Below are 22504 nucleotides of genomic sequence, written 5' to 3'. Positions count from 1 at the left end.
AGTCGACTTACATAATATACTTGTATTGCCTACAAACATCGTTTAATTAATTTTTCGCAATCATCTGGCACTTTTTTCAAATGTTACAAAAAAATACAAGAGTTAGTTGAAAAAAATTTTGTTTAGAATTCTTGATGTAAATATTTTAATGCTTTTAACTTGGCGTATTTTCCGTGAAAAGACTCAAAAATCGGTGATATAAAACAATTGAACCTAATGCTGCCTAATTTGATTTGTACTTGCTATTTGCACAGTAAATGTTCAAAAAGAAAAAAAAAATCAAAACTGAAATTTTTATTTAAATAGAACTTATTAAAGTTTTGATCCATCGAAAATTTCCTATTTTCTTTCTTTTTTTTTTTTTCTCATAATGATATAAATCGAACCGAAAAAGATGTAAAAGTTTTAATAGAAAATATTAAATCCATTACAACAGCAAAATAGTTTTCAAAGTTATTGGGAAAATGTGATAGCTGACATAATTAAATACGAAATTTATTAAAATTAAATCTCACTCCAATGAGGAAGGTTGGATGAAGGTATGAATATTCGAAAGTAGAACATGAAAGTGATTTTATAAATTTTAATGCTGTTTCATTAAAATTTATAAAAAAATTTAATGTAGTTTTAGTGATTTATTGTCACATTGGTTAAAATAACTAAAGCAGAAATTTCATCAAAATCAAATATTTTTTTATGTAGTATTATTCATATATTATTATATTCGGGATATTTTTAGGATATTACAGAATTTTCCACTTTTTCTAACATATAAGTTGGTTTGGAACAACCTAGCGTTCAATGAAAGTTATGCTGAAAATTTGTAAATCCATCTACAATAGAGTATCTGATAGCAAAGAGGCATTGCAGAATGGCCTAGCAAAATATATCTTAATTTATATATACCATCCATATTTTTACCTTGTATAATGTAGTGTTGGGGTAAAGGTGGGAAAATAGTTGCAGAACACATGGTTCACGCAGGTGAGCCGTACCGCAAATGGTTTTCTTTGATAAAAGAATGTTAATTGATGTCGTTGTTGAAGATTACAATGAAACGGTGTGAACATGTGCTATTCATACTAAATATTTCTAGAGGAAATTCATTCAAAGTAAATTTGAAGTAATTTAATAAAATTTGATTGATTTTACCATTTTATTACAGGTATCATTTTAGAAAAAGAACCGTCAGGAAATTGAGTTAAGATATTAAACACAAAAATGTTCAGATAAATTGCTTGTAAAAAGATATTTTTTTCAAAATGACAGCAGCCTAAAATATATACATAATTAAAAAATTGGGTGTTTTTTTTTCAAATATTAGCATTACAAAAGTTATTAATAGCCTTAATCATATTTAACAATATTTTTAAAAAATTTCTTAAAGATTAGAAATTGAATTCTTTTTAAACTTTTGCAATTCAAATAGTCCAATCGAATTCTACTTTTCCCTAGGAAAAAATACGTAACAATCATTTTGCTCTTTTAAGCTGTTGACCAATTTGTATAAAACTGGCTTCTGAGTTTTACCCTAATCAGAAGATAAGATTATATTAAACTTTCGAGTTCAAATGAAACACTATTACACTTAGAGGAAAAGTATATAGCAATTCTTTAAAATGAATCTATGTTAAAAAGTTCCATAAACTGAGCTATAAAATGTAATGATAGATTAACGAGATCATGAGCAAATTTGAAATAAATGAGAATTTGGAAAAAGCATTTTTTTTTTCATATGAGCTAAGTTTCTGAAATTTAATTTAAATGCATGTTATATAGAAGTTAATAACTGGTAAAAGTTTAAGACAAATATTTGCATTATTTTTTGAACATTCGACTGTATTGAGAATAAAAAACAAGGATATCAAAAAATGGCTGCAAATACTTTTTTTATCAATAGGAATCCAAGAAAAGAAAGAAAAAAAAAAAAAAAAACAGTCGACCCTAAAAAATTTTCTACAATTTCAAGTGGTATCATAGTAATAGTTTCAAAAATTTGTGAAAATAAAATTTAAAAAAAAATCATATTTTAGTGATTGATTCTCAAGAAAATGAAAAATTAGGGATCGTGAGAATAATACTAGTAGTAAAATGAATACCGGCTTGATAATTGAAACAAAATGCAAATTAAATTTTCACCACTTTTTTTAAATTTAATTTTGAATTTATACTGGATTATATTCTGTAAGTAATTAATGATGCACACAAATAAACTGCAGATTTTTGAACTAAATATAAATCAAGCAAATCATATTTAAATATAAGAAACTTATTCAAATATAGGTATTTTAATTTCTTCTAGAGAGGATTCTTTAAATTAGGAAACGATTTAAAAAAATTGTATAAAGCATCAGCGCCAAAATTTTAGATGAAAAGTTGTAAAACCAAATTGTGAGGTTGCTAAGTTGATACAAACGTATGCTTGTTATCATTCCTAATAGCATTAACTTCGGTTATAATAACTTAAAATACTTTATAAATATTTTTTATCAATAGGAATCCGAGAAAAGAAAAAAAAAATCTACCCTAAACAATTTTCTACAATTTCAAATGGTATCAGAGTAATAGTTTCAAAAATTTGTGAAAATGAAATTTGAAAAAAAAAAATCTTATATTTTAGTGATTGATTCTCAAGTAAATGGAAAATTAGGAATCGTGAGAGTAATGATAGTAAGAAAATGAATACCGGCTTGATAATTGAAACAAAATGCTAAATGCATATAAATTTTCACCACTTTTTTTTTATTTAACTTTAAATTTATACTGGATTTTATTATGTAAGTAATTAATGATGCATACAAATAAGCTGCAGATTTTTGAACACAATATAAATTAAACAAATCATATTTAAGTATAAGGAAATTGTTCTGATATAAGTATTTTAATTTTTCCAGATAGGATTCTTTGAATTAGGAAACGATTAAAAAAATTGTATAAAGAATAAGCTCAAAAATTTTAGATGAAAATTAGTAAAATCAGGTTGCTTACAAAATGTGCTTGCTATCATTCTCTATAGCATTAACTTCGGTTTATATTCTGTTTCGCCTTGGTTTCATTGAGAAATATACCAAAAATAAAACCATTTAATTTGGAACATTCGATTCTTACACTTTCGGACTTACACTTTGTGGCATTCATATTTTTTTTTTTAATGCACCTATCTGTTAACTCTGATATTTACAAAAGATAGATTGTGTTGAAGCACTGAAAAGTATTTTCTTGGCAAAAGTGATTTTTGATTCAAAAACAAAACTGTATTAAAAGTGACAAATCACTTTTGATTCAAAACGGACCTAAAGATATTAAGAAAAAAAACTTTTGAAAAAACAAAACTATATTTTAAAAAAAATAAGTGGACAATTCATCAATTTTGCAAAAGCGTTTTGCTTTATTTCATGGCAATATTTAGATGACTTAGTCCCTTAAATATAAATAAATAACTAAAACTGCTGTGCGCGAAATACAGTTAATATCGCTTCATACCTCATTAAAAATTGATTATATCAGTTTGAAATTTTAAAAAAAAACTAATGAAAAAATTCCTTTTTATTTCCCTTTCTTTCAATTATCTTTGAAAAACTCCTTTCAATTTTGAGCTCAAAATGTTTTTATTCCAAAAGTCTGGATATACAGCTTTAAAAAATTTGCCAAAGAATGATCGAAGTATATGCTCCACTATAAAATGAAAACGACATTAATTGGTGAGGCGTTATAATTATGATGTCAAATTTTCATCATTCAGTGTAAAAGGTATCTTAAATTATGTCTCCAGAAAAAAATAAAGTGTAGGAGACACAGATTTTAAAAATTAATATATGTTCGAAAAAAATATTTATTTGCATTAAATATTACTTATATTATTTGCAGAAAAAGTGTAAATGCATAGCATGATTAAAACGAGTTTATATTTCTAAATGCTTTTCTTCGCTTTTATATAATATTTTTGATGAAAAGACAACTTGTAGCATAGTGTCTTTTGTAAAAATGTCGGAATAAAGAAATATATGTAATAATCAATTTGCTTACAAAAATTCTAGTTTAAAAATTTAAGACCTCTAATGGAAAATATTTTTTCCCTTTCCAAGATGTGGTAGTTTTTCGTAAAACGAATTCGGATCACAGATAAGTTTGAAAGTACATATTACTAATACGAAAAAAAAAAAAAAAAAGTTGGGGAGTGAAGAGCGAAGGGAGGGGGGAGAGGAGTGGTCAGTCAGTAAGATAAGATAAGATAGCCAAATAGATTACAATCCAGTCTCCCCACTGGGGTAATTGGACCCCCACGGCTGGGAAGAAGAGAGAGTGAAAAATGCTTGTTTTTTCGAACACTCTGTCGTGTGAAGCTGACATTTTTTGAAGTAATCTTTTGACGTATACAGATAAATTTTTGAGAAGCCATACTCAGAATAATTAGCCACTCGGAGGGTTAAGACTGTATGAAATTATTTATCACGCTGTATGAAACTAATCGCACCATTAAATGAATTTATGTTATATGAAATGAATTATGCTATCCCAGGAATATCTTCTACAACATTCCATTGTATTTTTACAAAATTTAATTGTAGGAAAAATCGATTATATAACCAAGTAATACGAAATTGGAAAATTAGTAATTATATCTTTCGTTATTATTTAAAATTACATCTTAATTAAACCTCATATTGTTTGAGGCTCTTCTTATATTTTATATCATAAACGAACTCTTTTATTTCTATCTAGTTATTATTGAAAAACATGAAATGTAATAAGCATTTATTATATTTTATACCTGTGCATCCAATAACTAGAACTAAAAGAAAAGAAAATAGCTCATCATAACATTTATTAACTTTTCTTTATTTTATTCACTGCGTTTTTATAGTATTGCCAAAAGATAGGTAAGTCACACAATTATTCATTTAATGGTTTTTTGATGAAATGGGATTTAAGTCCATTAGAAAATTTCATATGCATACAGAAAACAAAACAAAATCAGAGTAGATATAAATCTATGAAACTAATGTAAAAATCTATTAGAATTCAACGATTTCATTTCTATCACAATTTGATGCTAAAAATACTATTTAGAAGAAGAAAAAGAAAAAGCATGAGCGCGCGCGCACGCACACACACACACACACACACACACACACACACACACACACACACACACACACACACACACACACACACATATATATATATATATATATATATATATATATATATATATATATATATATATATATATGCATATACAAAAATATACACATATATATAGAGAGAGAGATAAATTTTCCAAATACGATAATTACAGAGTTATTCTTAATTATAACAATCCTTCTCTTTTAAAATTTTACAAAAAGCATTGACATTATTAAAAGAAAAAGACACAGAAAAATTCACATTGCCACACTGAATTAAGTTTTAAATATATTTATGCTAGACTTAAGTTTAAGTCAATCATTCATTGTCAGATCCAGGAGAAAGTGGCACTTCATCACATTCCATTTAGGCCAGTCATTATTCCATCAGTTATTCCCTGATTTTTGCAGGGCACGTCTGCAAGAACATATTTTCCTTCTCCACGCATATAAATATGCTGCCATCCTCACCACATTCATTGACTTTCAATCCAATGGAGTATTAAAAACCGATTAAGTGGAAGTCAGAATGCTTTGGACAGCTATTCTTTATGTCCACATCTGGCCAATGTTAACAGACTTTTTGTATTTACAATAGAATTTGGAAAAACAACACTTCTTTGGCATGATGTGGAATGCTGACGAATATTCAATTTAAAAAAAAATTCCATAGAAGAATAAGAATGATATATATCATTGGAAACTTTACTTATATTAACGGAACATTTATTTAAAGATGTGTGCGTGTGTGTGTACGGGGGGGGGGTATAATTACTTAATTACTTCTATTTAATTTGTTTTTCGTTTTTTTTTCAGGAATCTGAAATTTGGAATCGAAGGATTTGGCAAAATGCATGACGAGTGGTCAGAAGAAGAAAAAAATGCAGTTGCAGAGGTAAATGACACATGGAGTTGTTAATGATATATAATTTGTAAGTTGCCATACATTGACTTCGATCTCATATAGAGAATAAAAAATATGCAAATTTTTCAAGATTTACCTCTAATTTCCTTTCACTTACTGTCCCCCCCCCCGAGGGCACCTCGAAATGAAGATGAGAAGCTTCCGGCATTGTAGTTCGTTCTCGCCACTCTGGAGGGTACACAAAAAGGTGGGGATCTGGCTCCTCCCATCGATGACGGGACGTACTTCCGAAGGGAAGATTTGTACCGTGACAGGTGATGGCCCTTAGGATTCAACCACAGTTCCCATCAGTGTCGCTGTAGCGGTGGTTCGGTCATTCAGTCTTTTATCCACTGCCTTCGAGGCAGTTTTTTATCCAGGTGGCTTCGGGAAGAGTCAGTGATATGACTTTACTTACTGTCACCGTCTATAACAATAAATTAGAACATAGTTCCGAAATATATATTAGCATTTATTTTATTTTAAAGTCTTCGTAAATTTTTAAGTAATTAATAGTAAATGCAAACATGAATTTACAGTATAGCTAACACAGGAAGGCATCTTTTCACTTCTAGGCATCTTATTCCAATATAATTAAATTGTGTTTAAAAGAAAATGATATAGATAAATATAATTTTATTTCAAACATTAGTTATTGATGTCATAAAAACTATATTTCTACTTTGAAAAAATATTTATATTTTAATTTTATGAAATTCTTATTAAAGTAAAGGGACTCATAGAAATATGCATAAATTTATTCAGTTATGATTTGATCACTTTTAGATTTTAATTATTGTTAACTTGGAAGATAAATACTTGTAATCTGATTCAAAAGTAATCAATATTATAACCTGAAATTTATTTTATTAAGAAGTAAAAGAGAAAAATTAATTTGTCTATGCTTATTTTCAAATTTACATTAATACAGCCATTAGATTTGAAAAGATATTATCTCATTAAGTGCTATAGTTTGCAAATTTTTAAAAGCTATCCAGTTAATTCTAACACCGAAACGATAAATATAAATTAATAGGTTTATTTTTAAAATAAATTTCTTGAAATAGCTAATCCCTGAAAAAAATTTATTATAATTTCATGGGAAAAATTTTAAAAATAAATAAGCTATTATTCAAAATTAGGAAAAAGGCAATAGTTTTCACGATAACAATAATAGATAAAATACAACTATTTCCTAAACAACAAAATACATGATCATTTCATGGAGAAAATTTCAAAAATAAATAAGTTGCTACTCAAAAATAGGTCAGCGATCAATAACTCTTACAACAAATGAAATACAACGGAAAAAATCACAATAATAGTTTTTGTAATTCAACTGAAATTTTCACAACTAATCTTGCAACAATTCAATAAACTTTAAAAAGAAAACGTGACATTTCTCTTTTTTTATCTATTTATATCTCTTACTACAATGGAAAGGAACATATAACATGTATAATTTTTTTTTAAATATTCAAAGACCGAATTTCATTAACTAACTTATTCAAAGAATATCACAGAGAAGAATAAAATGAAAAGTAGCAATATGCTTGTATATAGTTTTGTCAGGATAAACTTAATACATCATTAATAATGGTAATAATACTTTTCTCAATATTAATTTACTGTTCGCAATTTTTTAATTCAAATTCAGCTTTTGAACCTAATTACAAATATTATGTTCTCTAATATATAAATACATTTTTATATATAAAATCCATGGTAACTGATAAGTGTTTGAACTATTATATATAAGATGGAAGTAATGAAAAATTTAATCAGAGGCTAAGCATTATATTAATTATTTTGTATGTTGTAATTTTATATATTAAGTTGTTTAGCAAAATATTTATGTTTCTTAACTAAAAGTTATTGGGAAATATTGAAAAGGGTGTGACAGTACGAATTTCGAATTAAAATAGATTTCTTTAAGCATTGATATTATGTATGGTAAAATCAAGAATCAAATAATAAACACCTGTCAAGTTACAAATTTGCCATTTTTAGTAACGAATGGACATTTCGCAAGCCACGAAATTTTTTTTTGTTCAAGGTTTGATATACATAATATTTTAAAAATATTTTTATTATTTAGACATTTTTTATTTAGTATTTAAATATAATAGTAATTAAAGACCTCGAGGCAGAGCACAATATTACTGGCTTTTTCTAAAAAATGTAGTTTTATTTTTCAACCCCCTTTTTAACATGTTTATTATTTATTTTAGGTTACTTTTTTATTTCAATAAATTAATAAAAAAATTGCTTATGTTTTTACTTTTTCAACTCATGACTGAATGATATGCACATTTATACCCAGTGCTATTTAATCATATGCTACTTTACATTGAAAACTATAATAAATGGACAGGTACCTTTTTGTAATTGACACTTCCTATTTTTAGAACGTTTTATTTCCATTTTTTTACATATTTATTTATTTGCCAGTTAGGCTAATAACATTTTTTAAAATTCGATCTATCTGTGGTCTTTTTCCAGCCAAGAAAGTCAAGGTATTTGAATAGATTCATAATTGGAAATCCACCAGTCTATTCAAATCTATCTGTCCATCTATTACGAGAATTTCGTTCAAATTATATGGAGTTACAATGTGAAAGTAAAGTAATAAAAAAATTTACGTTGTTGTTAAACCAATGAAAAGCTAATAAGCTAATAACGATATTCATTGTTCTAAATAATGCGATATTCATTGTTGGGATATATATAACACAATAGGATTTCATTTTATTCATGACACTTTAATTAACATATTGTATATGACACTTTAATATAAGACAGTGTTACAGTAATATTATTTTTTTATACCATATAGTTAAATTACTTTAATTAATATTAATGATAATGATAAGTTTTCTTCAAGGTAAATATTTATGTTAATATTAACCTTGAAGTAAGAATATGACATTTTGGATGATCTAGAGCGTGAAACTTATCTATGATAAGATTTTGAATTAAAAAATGAAAGGAAAACAAAACTAATTAATAGATACAATGTCAAGGTTGACATTTATTGCATATATCGACATGTTTCAAAAGAAAGGTGAAGGAAAGGACTGTAAAGATAATCAGTTTTTACCGAAAACAGAGAGGTCACTAATGTTGCAAAACGCCAATTAAACATTACAAATACATAAATCAAAGAAGTTTTTTTTTTCAGAAATCCATATGTATATGTGAATGATAATACTTATTATTTTTTTCTTTATTGCAGCTCCGGAAGATTATGAAAGATGAAGTTCCTCTTGATATGTACGAAGATAAACACATTTTCTTCAAATTCTTGAAAGGTAAACTAATGAATTTTGGTACAAAAATGTTAAAATTTTAAGTAAACGTTCCTTAGAAAAACCCTATAGCTAAAAAGTTTATTTTTTTTTAAATTTGAGATTTTTTTGTATTTTTTGTAACTTTTAGGACACTGATAAGTTGTTGAGAATTTTTCTACTCTTTCTTTTTCATTTCATAGACAAATCAATTAGTGATTATTAAACTAAAAATCTTCCAATATAACTTTTTTAGCTTATATTGACTGTACTTACAATTTCCAATAGAGTTTCAAGTAACTATACTGTATACGATAATCTATAATCATTCAAATGAATTGTTCAATATTATTTTTTGCTTAACCGCTTCCCTAATTATCCCAAGTTATCTCGGGTTCATATATATTGTAATTCATTATTGTCACGAGAAAACTCCTGTCTCGTATGATTTGTCAACACGACTTGTTTAATCACATTTTTCTTCGGCCTGAAGATGAAAATGAAAGGAAAAAAAATCTGGTTTGATTGGAAGTTTGCAAAATTTTATTGGAGATTTTTGTCTTTAGATGATGGGACGGAATGGCTTGGTGTTTTGCTCAAGTCTTTGTGGTAGATACTGGATAAGTAAGGATAGTTAAGTTGAAAAAGAGCAATAAAAAGGGCGATTGCGTATGGTAAAGGATTTGCAGTGCAGATTATTTTTCAGACAGTGATTATAAAGGCATGAACTTTAAATATAGTGGACTAATATTCAACTTTTTTCGTCTGCCCGAGATTACTCGGGAGAGTAAATTGATCATAAAACTATATGCTTTTACACCCATAAAAAAAAAAATCAACTTAAAATCTGTTTTGGTTCGATTCCTTATATTTTAAAATGAAATTAAAAAATAATGTTATTTTTCTTTTTCTTTTCTGCAATTTTTCTAGAAGAAATTTTTAGGAAAAGTGGTTGAAATCTGCGCAGTATTTAAGACTATATTTTATCAGAAACAGAAATAGTGATTTCCATGTCAAGATTATGTAAGTTCATAAGCACTTCAAGCAATTAATAATATAGGGTTATTCAAAAAGAAGTAGACGATTTAAAATATTTACTTTCTCCTTTATGACAATAGACAGAGACACATACCACACATATCTTGATTGAGAAAATTTCAAAGTTTTATTCTACGTATTCAGTATGAGTTTCATTTGTTATGCGACAAACACCGAAGTCCCTATTTGCCATACTGTTGTGGTGAATAGCGTATAAGCCAGTTAACAACTACGCTACCCGAGCAATTGCTTTTGTATCATGGTCATGTTACTGGATTGCGCACCACAAGGTCCAAAGTTCTATCCTCGTGCATCTCAATCCCCTAAATTGGTGACCTCGGAAGATGAACCTTCAACCATCGTACAGTTGTTGTGGCGCCATCTACCCACAACCAAGTCGTCAGACTTACTTGACGCAGCAAACCAAAGTCGTCAGGCTCACTTGACGCAGCAAACCAAAGTCGTCAGGCTCACTTGACGCAGCAACAGCATCAGCAACCACTCACCAACACAAACTCGCCGCAACTCAAATGCTCAAATAGGTACAGGCGCATTAGAATCAACATCACCACTCAACAGCCATATCGTTCATCTCACCTCCGACTCACTGAAGGGAGAGTCTGTGGTGAATAGTTGATAAGCCAGTTAACAACTACGCTACCCGAGCAATTGCTTTTGTATCGTGGTCATGCTATTGGACTGCGAACCACAAGGTCCCAGGTTCTATCCTGCAGCATCACAATTCGCCCCACTGTCTCTAGTTATTGACTGTTACTCTTTGCTAGTAACAATTATACTCCACAGATTTGAAAAGTAACAAGTATAAGTTTTATACGTATGCCATATTGTTATTTTCAAAATTCTATGCTCTCTGCTTCATCTTTATAAATTTTCTGAGTTACTTTCAAATCAATTCATCAATGTTAAACATTTTCATCTGAGGTAATAGAACAACCATTGCTTCACCTTTATTTGCATAAAAAATCATTTTTTACGCTATCCTTCTACTTATTATGTACATAATGAGAGAGTTCATTTTTGAACTTACTTCGAAATGCATGTTACAATGAATACATTTTGCATAAAGCAAAACAAAAAAATGCATTTCCTGAGATTTCTACACCATTTTTCTCTTAAACAACAGCACCTCTTTTACTGGGATTAACCAAATGCATAAACACTTCGAGCTTTCCTCATCTTGTGATGTATGGAATGTGTCATATTTATTGCCCTTTATGAACAATAAATATTTTAATTCCGCTTCTTTTGAATAGCGATATTCTTTTATGTTCTCTTGAGTAAAACGAGATCAATTTTTTTTTTTATTTGTGTTGCCACTGAATGCATTGTTGTTTCTTAATGTTCCGAAATTTTAGAAGCATCGTTAAACTCGACATTTTGGATTAGAAGCTATTAAATAGCATATTTAATATTAAAAAAAGAAGGATATTTTTCCTGTACTTAAACCAAAATATATTTGCTTCTTTCGGACATGGCGGAACGTTTGCATTTATTGACCCTACCATGCAAGTATAAATGTAAACAGTTTTTATATTGAAAAGGAACAATGTCTGGAAAAGGAATCTCGTCCACTTTCTCTGAAAATCTTCGAAATATGACTACTCAAAGGGTGTGGAAACTGACTTAAAAGAAATAGTGAATCTAAAAAAAAATGATGTAATAAGAATATTTGTTTCGAAATATTGTTTTGGCCTGAAGTCTATTAACATTAAAAACATAGCGATTTCCAAGTCTACTTATTTAATCTTTAAATTCGAAGCTGCGTTAGCATTATTGGCACTGATTTCTATATAACGAATTATATATTGAACTGATTTCTATATAACGAAAATAACATACATTCTTTATACTTTTTTCAGTTATAGAATTTTTCTAATTAAAGTTCGGTTATTCATTAGGCCGTTGTGAAGCGTATACACGAGCTCAGAGCTCAAGAGCCTATTCTATGCTCCAAATGAAATAAAGTTCCCATATAAAGTAAATGATTTTCTCTGTGAAATTGTAAAAACGTTAGTTATAATTTTTGTCAATAGATGGCAGTTCATTAATATCGAAACGATTTTGCATATTTTTGTTATTAGTTTGTAATTACTGAAGTAAAATTGAATCACTTTTTATAAAGAAAACGCAACTGATATGATGTTCTGAATGTAAAACCTTTTTTCCCTTCAAAATATCGTTTTTAAGCTAGAAAATGAATTAACTTAGATAACTTTTCTCCATTCGAATTTTTCTTAAGATCCACTTCCCAAAGGACCTTTTGACTACTTGTTGTTTTCACACAATTGGCTAACACGCCAGAATTCCAACCACATGATTATCATTGTTTGGATTTTTTTAAAGATTCTGCATATATATAATTGTGAGAAAATGTCTGATTCTGGAGGAAAATTCTTTATGCTTTACTGCAGTTTAATTCATCTAGATACTTGACGCATCGTATAGAAAATAAATTTCTAAATAGAATGTTTGGTTTATAAAATAATGGCATGTTTATTCAGAATGCATAATTCTGCATGCTTATCTATCATTTCAAAGTAACTGCTATATTTATATTTATTTATTATTCTGAAGCTGACTGTAAAATTTTTGTAAATTATAAATTTAAAATCAAAGAAATAGCTTTCCCTTAATTTATCAAAACACTTTGCAAAATTCGTCTTGTATATTGTTTTAGTTTTATCTGTTGGTGAAAATTTTAAATAATTTTTAATTTTTTGACTTGAAACCAGTGAAAATATAATTCGTTTAGAACCATAGAATCAATTCTAAAGCCTTCTGAATACTGCATTTTGAAGTTGGTTCCTTTCTGTTTTCTAAGATCCTATTCAGAATATTGTTCCTTTTGGCTAAAAATGTTTCTTCCTGTTCTTCGAGATAATATATTTTGTCTTCTAAGCATGGTGTAATTTCTTCTCAGACATGTACATATATTTTCATTATATATGATGCAATCGCAATGGTAAATAAGTTGTATAATATCATCTAAAACAATCTCAAATAAGTAGTTAGTGTCATTTAATACCATCTCAAAGAAGACATTGTATATTGCCATTTGATACAATCTCAAAAGTTATTTATGATATAATTCTTTTCTTTAGATATCATCTTTGTTGCAGTTTTTAGCAATATTTCAAATTAAATAATTATTTAAATTTTTAAAAAAATTATAACAAATAAAGATAAAAATTTATTTTGATTTTGATTATTTTTTTTACTTATAAAGCATTTTATAGATAAATGCAAGGATTAATATCTAAATTTTTTTTTCAGCTCGAAACTTTAACTTAAACCAAGCTGAAACTATGCTGAGAAACGTAAGTCCAGTTTTATTAACAAATGATTTGAAACATATTAATAAAAATGCTGAGGTTACCCATTTTCTTTTAATACATGAAAAAAAGAAACATTTCGAACTTAAAATGAATTATTTAATTTCGTCTTTACCTTTTTCGTCAACCTTTTAAATCTCTCAAGGGAGTCCTTCTAAGATAGATATCTCAAGTATTATTTAATTATTTTTCATATGAAAGAAATATAAGAATTTCAGTTCATGACTTTTGCTTTGAATGCTTTATCTTTTAAAGAATAATATTTACTTGCTCATCTCTTATCTTAAAAATAATATTAATGCTTTATCTCTTAAGGGATACATTGCTTATTAGTTCATTCATTATAATTGATAAGATATTTGGTTTTATGTTAGATTTGGACAAAATAAGGAAAAATAAATCAGCAGGATAAAAAAAAATCCAGTAAATTCTCTAAAAATATAATTTTGTTTAAGATTGCTCTTTCTGCGTCAAACTGTAATTACAATAAAATGGAATGAGGTTTCTCAACAATGAATGGACAAGGAACAATGCTTAAAATTAGCTACCAAAACATCCTAAATAAATAATTCATTACATAGGTCTTTATCAATGAAGCGAATAATAAATGTCATTTAACTTCGTTTTTACATGAAATGAAAACAAAAGAAAAACTGCTGGGTTTCGAACGCTGCGTTATATAATTTTTCAGAGATAGAACAAAATCTCTAGAAAAATATTTTTTATGCAAAAATACATGAAAGTCAAATGTATTTGATTGTGCATTTTATTTATATTATACAACTATAAAAATTTCTCTAAGGAAAATTAGCCTAATTCCATTAATGATTATTTCACATCTCTGGTAAGCTCTATCTTTACTACAATAATGATGAATGTGTGTGTGTATATATATTTGTGTGCGTAAGTGCGTATGCTAGCACTCTACTAGCTAAACGTTTGGCATACAGCTATCAAATTTGGCACATATATATACTTTGGAAGAAGATTATATACTTCTTAGAGAGATTTTTTCAAAAATTTTTATGAGTTAAAAATTAAGTTGAAGATCGGCGCTTTTTCGTAATAAATTTCTAAAAATTAATTGCTAAAAACTGTATTTTATAGTTTAAATTTTTTTTAAAAATTGTTCTTTTAATGATGCCAATTTAATATTTATTCAATTTTTTTCTGAAATTTGGCAATTATTTTAATATATTTTTTTGCTTAATTTCGAGCAATAATCACAATTTTGTCTTGAAAATCAACCGTTTTCATTTTTTTATGAAATATTTAATCGAATCATTTTCTCACATTGTTGAGAGTAAAGAAGAATTCTGTTTAATGTCTATTTAGTAACAAGATGAACAAATAGGTGAAATTAAAATACCACGCAATTTAGAAGATAGATAAACCAAACATTTACGTTTTTGATAGAACTATGATATTAAATGGTCTTCATTAGGGATTTGAATTGGTCTTCATTAGGAAAATTCATGTACACAAAGAACAAAACTTATGCAAATTAAAACAACATTTCTTTGTTAATGTCTATTTAGTTGCTAGATGAAAAAAAAAAAAAAAAAAACTAACCAACTAACAAACTATCGACAGAATCATGGATATGAACTTATATCTAGGCGATTTATCTGAAATAAAAAAAAATATATTTCAAGTCAAAATCAATCAGCTGATCGCAGAGGATAATAGTAACTAATAAATGTGTGTGCGTTCGTGTGTGTGTGAATGCGTGCGCGTGTGTGCGTTAGCGCACCCTGGTTCTTTACAAGCCGGATTTTTTGACCCAGAATCGCCAAATATAGCATAAATTATTTTATTGAGTGGGGTTGTATGCATTTAATTAATAAAAACTTGAGCAAAATTCCGGTGTTTTTACTTTAAAATTACCGAAAATATTACTGGACAAAACGATTTTTGTGCCATTTTAATTTTAAAAAAACAACAACAAGTTTTTAATATTTAAAACTATTTGGTTATCGAAAACATTTTGTTTCTGGATTCATGAACACAAATTATGCAGAAGAGATTTAAGTAAAATTAAGAGCAACCAATATGGTTGGTGAATTTGCTAGGATCAAAGGTGGTTAGATTTGAGACTAGAAAAAACAGACTAGACACACGACAAAGAAAAACAGCCTTAGATTTGAGGCTTAAAACTAGAAAATAACATTTGTTATAATTTGAATACCTTTCTTCGAACGATTTTAGCTTACATCCACTGCAGAATCTAATAAACTTCTGAAACCAATACATTCTCATGAAATGTCTCATTATAACAAAATATGAGATAATAGCACATTAAATATTAAATGAGATGAATAGTTACATTTTTGATATGACTCTATGGAAAAATGTATAAACCACTATTCTGTTTTATAACGAAGTTTTGTGCAAAACGCAGGAATTCTTCGTGTGAAGCAATACACGTTTGTTCCGAAATTTTTAAGAAATAAAAATCAAATAAATATATACTCACAATATAATAACAAAATTATAAAAAAAAAATCGAAATCGTATATTAATTAAATCACAACTGTTATGTACCAATGTAAGGAAACGTTTTAGGAAAATTAACAGGTTATCCAATGCTATAGAATGTTGTTTGATTAAGTGTTAATGCATAATTTGAATAATTTGATATGCTAGCTTTGATAATCTTATTCAAAATATTTATCGCTTCTGTTTCAAATTATTATCAATTGCAATTTAATTTAAAAGTTCGTTCATTTTCTTTCAGCTGCTCCATATAATCGCTTTTACAAATTATCTGAATTTTTCAAAAACAAACGTTAGTACTTTCTTTGTTTAAAACACAAATCAACTTTCTCAGTATCAAAATCTTTTTCTCTAAGTTGACAGACATTTGACCTTCATAAATATGATCTGCTGGTTATATTTACAAACACTTGAAATCAATTTTGATACCAGGAAGTTTCCTTAGGGAATTCGTCTTATGCAAAGCTATTGCTAAAATTTTTCAAAGATATAAGCTAACACCTATTGTCCTTCTCAAACACAATAACGAAGTAGAACTCAAAATTAACAATGCAAAAAAAGGGAAAAAACATAAAATAAAAGCATGGAAAAGCTATATACTTATATAAGTTAAATCGTACTAAAAAGCCAGAATATTTCAAAATACATCACACCTTAAAGTTTGAAGATTTTAAAATTACTGCAAATAAATATTGATTCTATGCTTATTTGTCTTACTGAAAGGATTTATTTTGTTTTTTATATTTTCTCTAATGGTCATTTGACTACGCTGCTTAGAAAATAATGATTCTGAATGATTGGATTTCTTAATGGGTTAAGCCTAAATATATATAGCATATTGTCATAATGATACCTAAAATTAACATTAGTCTTTCTTTATTTTTAAAGCATCTGCAATGGAGAAAAGCAATCCAAATCGATACTATCATCTCTGATTTCAAGCCTTCAGAAGTAAGTTTGCAAAATTCTGACTATTGAATCTTTAGAAATAAATGCTAGCTCAATTGTATTTAAAACGAATATTGTCATTTGAAAATTACTTCCAAGATGAAAGGATATTAAATAAAACAGTAGTCTCTTTAATTATTGTCTTTATGCTGAATATTTATTGAAATTTTGCTTAGAAAGTTAAGAGCATGAATGTTTAACAATGTGTCGGAACATTTCTGAAGGTAAACCCTTTAGCATTTTTTTCAACGTTTTTAATTCAGACTGTTTAGTGACCGTTTTATAAAAGAAAATTCAGCGAAATATTAAACAATGGACTAACAAGAGCAGTGTTCTTATAAGTACTTTCCATTTCCAATCAAACATCTTGAGAACCCCTATTAGCACAAGATATAGTGCGATATCTCCAAGATGTGATTCGACATTCTGAATGCTGGCCAACATCGTGTAGATACCGTAACAATGCCGTTGGGCATTTTGAACCAAGATGGGCATAATTTAAGCTCACTAAAACAGTAAAGCATCTTTCGTTAAGTGCTTATATTTTTAAGAGAAAATATAAAATCATTTCTAAACCATGATGTTCTTGAGCATTTCTGGATTGACCTACTATACTCCAGGAGTTTATTCTTTGCTTACCGTCTACGTGATTCTGCTTCAGAATCACGATTCCTCACTCCATGCTCCCCTTTAAAGCTTCAAAAGCCAAGTTCTGCTTACAGAAGACCAGTTTATAAAAAACTTGATTATCATGACTTATCAGTTCTTGAAATTCATAAGATGAAGTGAACATTACATCATTAAATAAGGGAACACTGCATCATTAATGAAGCGAGTACTCCATCGTTAAAGAAACGAGTATTACATGTGCTGATTGTTCAAATAGAATCCTAAATTGATTTAATAGTTCCAAGCTAAGTTTTGATGATATAGTTCAACATCTAGAATCACAACCATTCAATCATGTAACACTTCACAGTTTGCTGAATGAATCTTTTTCTTCGATGTCGTTTCGGGGTCTCTGAATACTACCAAGGAAGGCGGATACTAAGGAACAAAAAAATCTTTCACAACTCTAGAATTATTTCTGAATTTGAAATTTTTCTGAAAAGTACATGCTTTAATAGCCCAAAGGTTATATCTTGAGTTTAATCCTCCAAACTTTGAGTAAGGGTTTACATTTTCAACTATGCGTTTCTTATTTAACTAGGACTCATGCATTAAGCATGGCAATAAAACAATAAAACGTATGTTATACTATTAATCCTTTCAAGTTTCCTATATTTCTTGAGTGATTTTTTCATTGCATATCAGTGCATTAAAAAGTAAATTATAAATATATATATATTAAATCATTTTTCTTTTTTATTTCAGGTTCTAGAGAAGTTTATTTCGCAAACCTTTATTGGTTTCGATAAAACAGGTTGCTTGATACAGTATGCTGCTATAGGAAACTTAGACGGAAAAGGTGAAAATGAATTGTTAGACAAAATTTCATTTATCTTCTTACATAATTTATGTTGTTTTGATTTGGTTGTGAAAATTACTATTTTTTCTTGAATTTTAATTAATGATAAAATTAATTCTTCTACAAACAACTTTATACAAGCATAACAGTTTTTTTTAATAATTCTGTATCATTGGTAGTAATTTCAATGAAAAAAAAAACCTTCTATTTCTGGCAAAAAAATTCAAAACAATGAAGAAATGAATAGTTTTGCTCAAAAAAAGTATTTGCTGTAAAGAAAAAACCAGAATTTTTTATACATTATATTTAGTACGTAATATCAAATCAAATATTGGAAAAAAATTTTGGCCTATTCCTATAAAAAAAAAGATACATCAACATTGATGTTGTAAATTATTGAAATATTCAGCATCAGGTTTGCTATTTCATTTTTATTATTGATTTCTTTATTTGAATAACACAATTTATTATATTTCTATTGAGAATTCATTCATGAAAATAAATTATTGTCTAAAAATAAAATGTCTTTTAGTGGACCGAGTGATTTCAAAATGTTTTACATAAAACAGGATATATAATTTCAACGATACATCTTATTAAAAATATGTATCGAGAATGCTCTAGCAAGGAATTCAAAGAGAAAAATACGTATTTCAGGGCTAAAGATTCAACCTATATATATTAGGTTTTCAGCTTTATTTTGCAAAATCTAAGGCTCAGTTTTGCAGAAGAATCGAAAACATTTTCAATAGTTTTACAAAAACTTTAATTTTTGTTGCGAATAATTTAAAATGCAATTCTAACCAAAAGCAAAAAGAATTCACTCAGTAATATTTATCTAATCTCAGTAATATCTATCGAGTTGTAAAGTTGTATTATATCTGTTTCCTTTATCTTAATGTAGTAACAAAATCGCATCTTTGTATATTATTGAATTTGCACATCCATATTAAAAATACCGTTATTGTTGTTCTTCTAAATGACTTTCAAAAATTATTTTCTGTAACTTTATATTTATAGAAAATAGTCTAGTAAATTAGTGCACGTTTAAAAAATCACTGTCAAATTTTCATTTTAAATTGACTGGTTGTTGCTATAAAAAAAGTAGCGTCACATAATATCATTTTAGATTTCAAGAATTGGTAGTTATTTTTTTTAAGTATTTTACTTTTCCATATTCAAACAACATGAAACGTAGCTAATATATTTTTTTGTAATTTGACGATTTGATTTATTTTTGCAGGGCTTTTTAAATCAGCAAACAAATATGATGTTCTCCGGTGTGTTTTGCAAGAAATTGAGAAAATAAAGAAAAGGCTAAAATATAAAAGCGAGCAGGTAAATTAGCTTATTTCTTCTAAAATATGAACATAACTGCATTTTTTTTTCAAGATGCACAAGTATATCATATTGAATTGTATCAATTTTAACATTCCACATTTTCACCGTGCTATCTTAGTGCCAAATCAGATTGATATATCATTCAGCACGGATATCGTATTCTGATACTCTTTAGAATTCCTCAATGATTTTATTTCTGTTTCTAATTGCGATATACAGAAAATGTATCATTCGGTCTAAATTAAAAATAAAAAAATCTTTAAAAATGGCAAAAGATTTTCTTACTTTATTAAAAAAAAAAAATCTCTTATCTGCGATAATGATGGCAGAATTTACAGAAAATGAATCACAACTCTTTTTGTTATTAGCCGCACTATTTACTTTTATATAACTCAATCATTCATTATTTGGTCCTTTATACAGCATAAAACCATTAACCGATGTAAAATGCACACGTTTGTTAATAAGGCAATTAACCAAACATCTTGTGTAATCACTATATTTACAATTTGTTAAGTGTGCTTAGAATCAAATCAGATACATGCAACTCATATGTCACAATAAATATTGGATGAATAAATTTGTTTTCACCTTTTTTCAGTAGATGTCGCTAGGAGCGCTGATAGAGAGCAAATAAATTGGGAAAGTCGTATTTGAAAGATTTAACCACAGCCATTCAAAATTAATGTGTAACTTTTGATTAATATTTTAAAAACAAATTTTTTATATTTTAAAACACGTCGAATTTTATTCCAAATAGACAGAATTTAAGGGAAATTATGCTTCATTATTTCATTGTAAAGAAATAATTGAATACTTGAACTAGAAACATATGTGTCGCTCGCGATCATTTATGACAAACTTGTTTCATGTAATATTACTTGCAAAGTTTTGTTTCGGAGATTCAAAAATAGTTGCTCCTATATACGTGGCAAAAAGCATGGTAAACTACAAAATAATCCGAGATACGGAAGTAGAAGCATAATTTGAAACTGCTATTTCCATATAAATCAATGATAAATAATACAATTTGAACGAAGCATTGAAAAAGAAATATCCAGAAAATACATGACAAAATACATAACAAGACTGTTTTCCTACATGACAATGTTCTATCAACTATTGCAAGATGCAGTGAAAGAGAGTTTAGAGTCACTTTGATGAAGAGTCGTATAACACCGTCGTATTAACCAGATGCTTTTTCAAACTACTATTTGTTTGTGCTGCCTGAATATTGCCCTTTCAGGAGAGAGGTTCAGTTACCACAGACGTATCAAAAATTAGTTTAGACTGCATATATGCATCTAAACAATCAGACTCTTTTCTTCGCGGAATTATTTTGTTGTTCGAGGACTGTTATTTCGAGGGGCAAATATTTTGAATTAACCCTTTTTAATTTCAACAAGTATAAATAGGATATTTTACTAGGATAAATAGAAGGTATTTTTTTATACTAAATTAAATCTGTACTCTCAAATTCGAAGTATAAAAGAAAATATTGTAATTGCCAAATACTTTGCTCCCGAGTCTTCAAAATGTAAACTTCCCTGGACCATAAGAGATAAGATTTAAATTTGTGTAAGCCTTTAGTTTTGGCTGCTTGACTTTGAACATGAAAGCTCAAGATCAGAATTAAGTAGACGAATGAAATATGGTGCATGATCTTTATATAATTAATAAAAGTAATGGCGTTGATGGACGAAATTTTGCATACGTTTTGTCACCGGAATTAAACATATCTACGAGATTTTGAAAAAATAAATTAGTCAAGTGGTAGATTGCCTGTTATTGACCCATTTGTCTTCCAATATGAATAGGAACACGATAATTAATAAAAGCAGCATCCTAGATAAATTTAATTCGGTAGGCGGAAATGACACTAAAATTGTAGTGTTCAGCAAGTTTCAGCCACGGTCAGTCACATAGATTAGGTCAGAAATTCCCTTTACTTTGTTACGAAGCCAAATACAAAAGAGTGATACATCGCATAAATTTAGGAAAAAGTTGAGAGATGAATAATTCATTTGGATTTGGTGATAAAAATCATTTTAACTTTTGTAGATAGTCAATTCCCTTAAATTACAGTAGGAAAGTTTCTTCCATTCTGTACTCCAATTCATTCAAACATTTATTGAAACTTATTATTTATATCGCTTTCTTTCAAATTATCTTTTGAAGCAGTTTTTGTTATGAATATTCCAAGTTCATTTTCCCAAAATCACAATAATAAAGAGATAATCCAACATATATTAGGAAACAATCTTGTTGATACAAATCGGGAAAAACACAAATGGAATACCTCTAAAAAAAAAATGGTGACATTTTCCACCTGAAATTTCAAGAAATGAAATTACACTATCAGTGTAGATTGCTAATTGTATCCAAAAGAGGAAGAAATCATCGACAATTTGAAATAGAATTTACACTAGAAATTTATATTTCATGAGCAAATACGGAAAGGAAAAATTTGGAAATGAAAAACAGCAGCTGCCCAGTAAGTCAATATTGAATTGTTACTACAATCATCAAGTCATCCAAAAATG

General features: G+C 27.9%; 1 protein-coding gene across 1 annotated transcript in view; it reads left to right on the top strand.

The window, feature by feature from the left end:
• Positions 1-22504, top strand: part of LOC129962053 (retinal-binding protein-like) — a 43957-nt gene that overhangs the window by 2866 nt on the left and 18587 nt on the right. Inside the window, exons 2-7 of the mRNA XM_056075763.1 lie at positions 5943-6021; positions 9266-9341; positions 13650-13693; positions 17093-17155; positions 18527-18620; positions 19864-19958. Of these exons, the coding sequence (XP_055931738.1) occupies positions 5977-6021; positions 9266-9341; positions 13650-13693; positions 17093-17155; positions 18527-18620; positions 19864-19958 (417 nt within the window). The 5' untranslated portion in view covers positions 5943-5976. The remainder of the gene's footprint in view (positions 1-5942; positions 6022-9265; positions 9342-13649; positions 13694-17092; positions 17156-18526; positions 18621-19863; positions 19959-22504) is intronic.

The sequence above is a fragment of the Argiope bruennichi genome, chromosome 2 (assembly GCF_947563725.1).
Source record: "Argiope bruennichi chromosome 2, qqArgBrue1.1, whole genome shotgun sequence".
NCBI lineage: Eukaryota > Metazoa > Arthropoda > Arachnida > Araneae > Araneidae > Argiope > Argiope bruennichi.
This window is presented reverse-complemented; position numbering and strand designations above follow the sequence as displayed.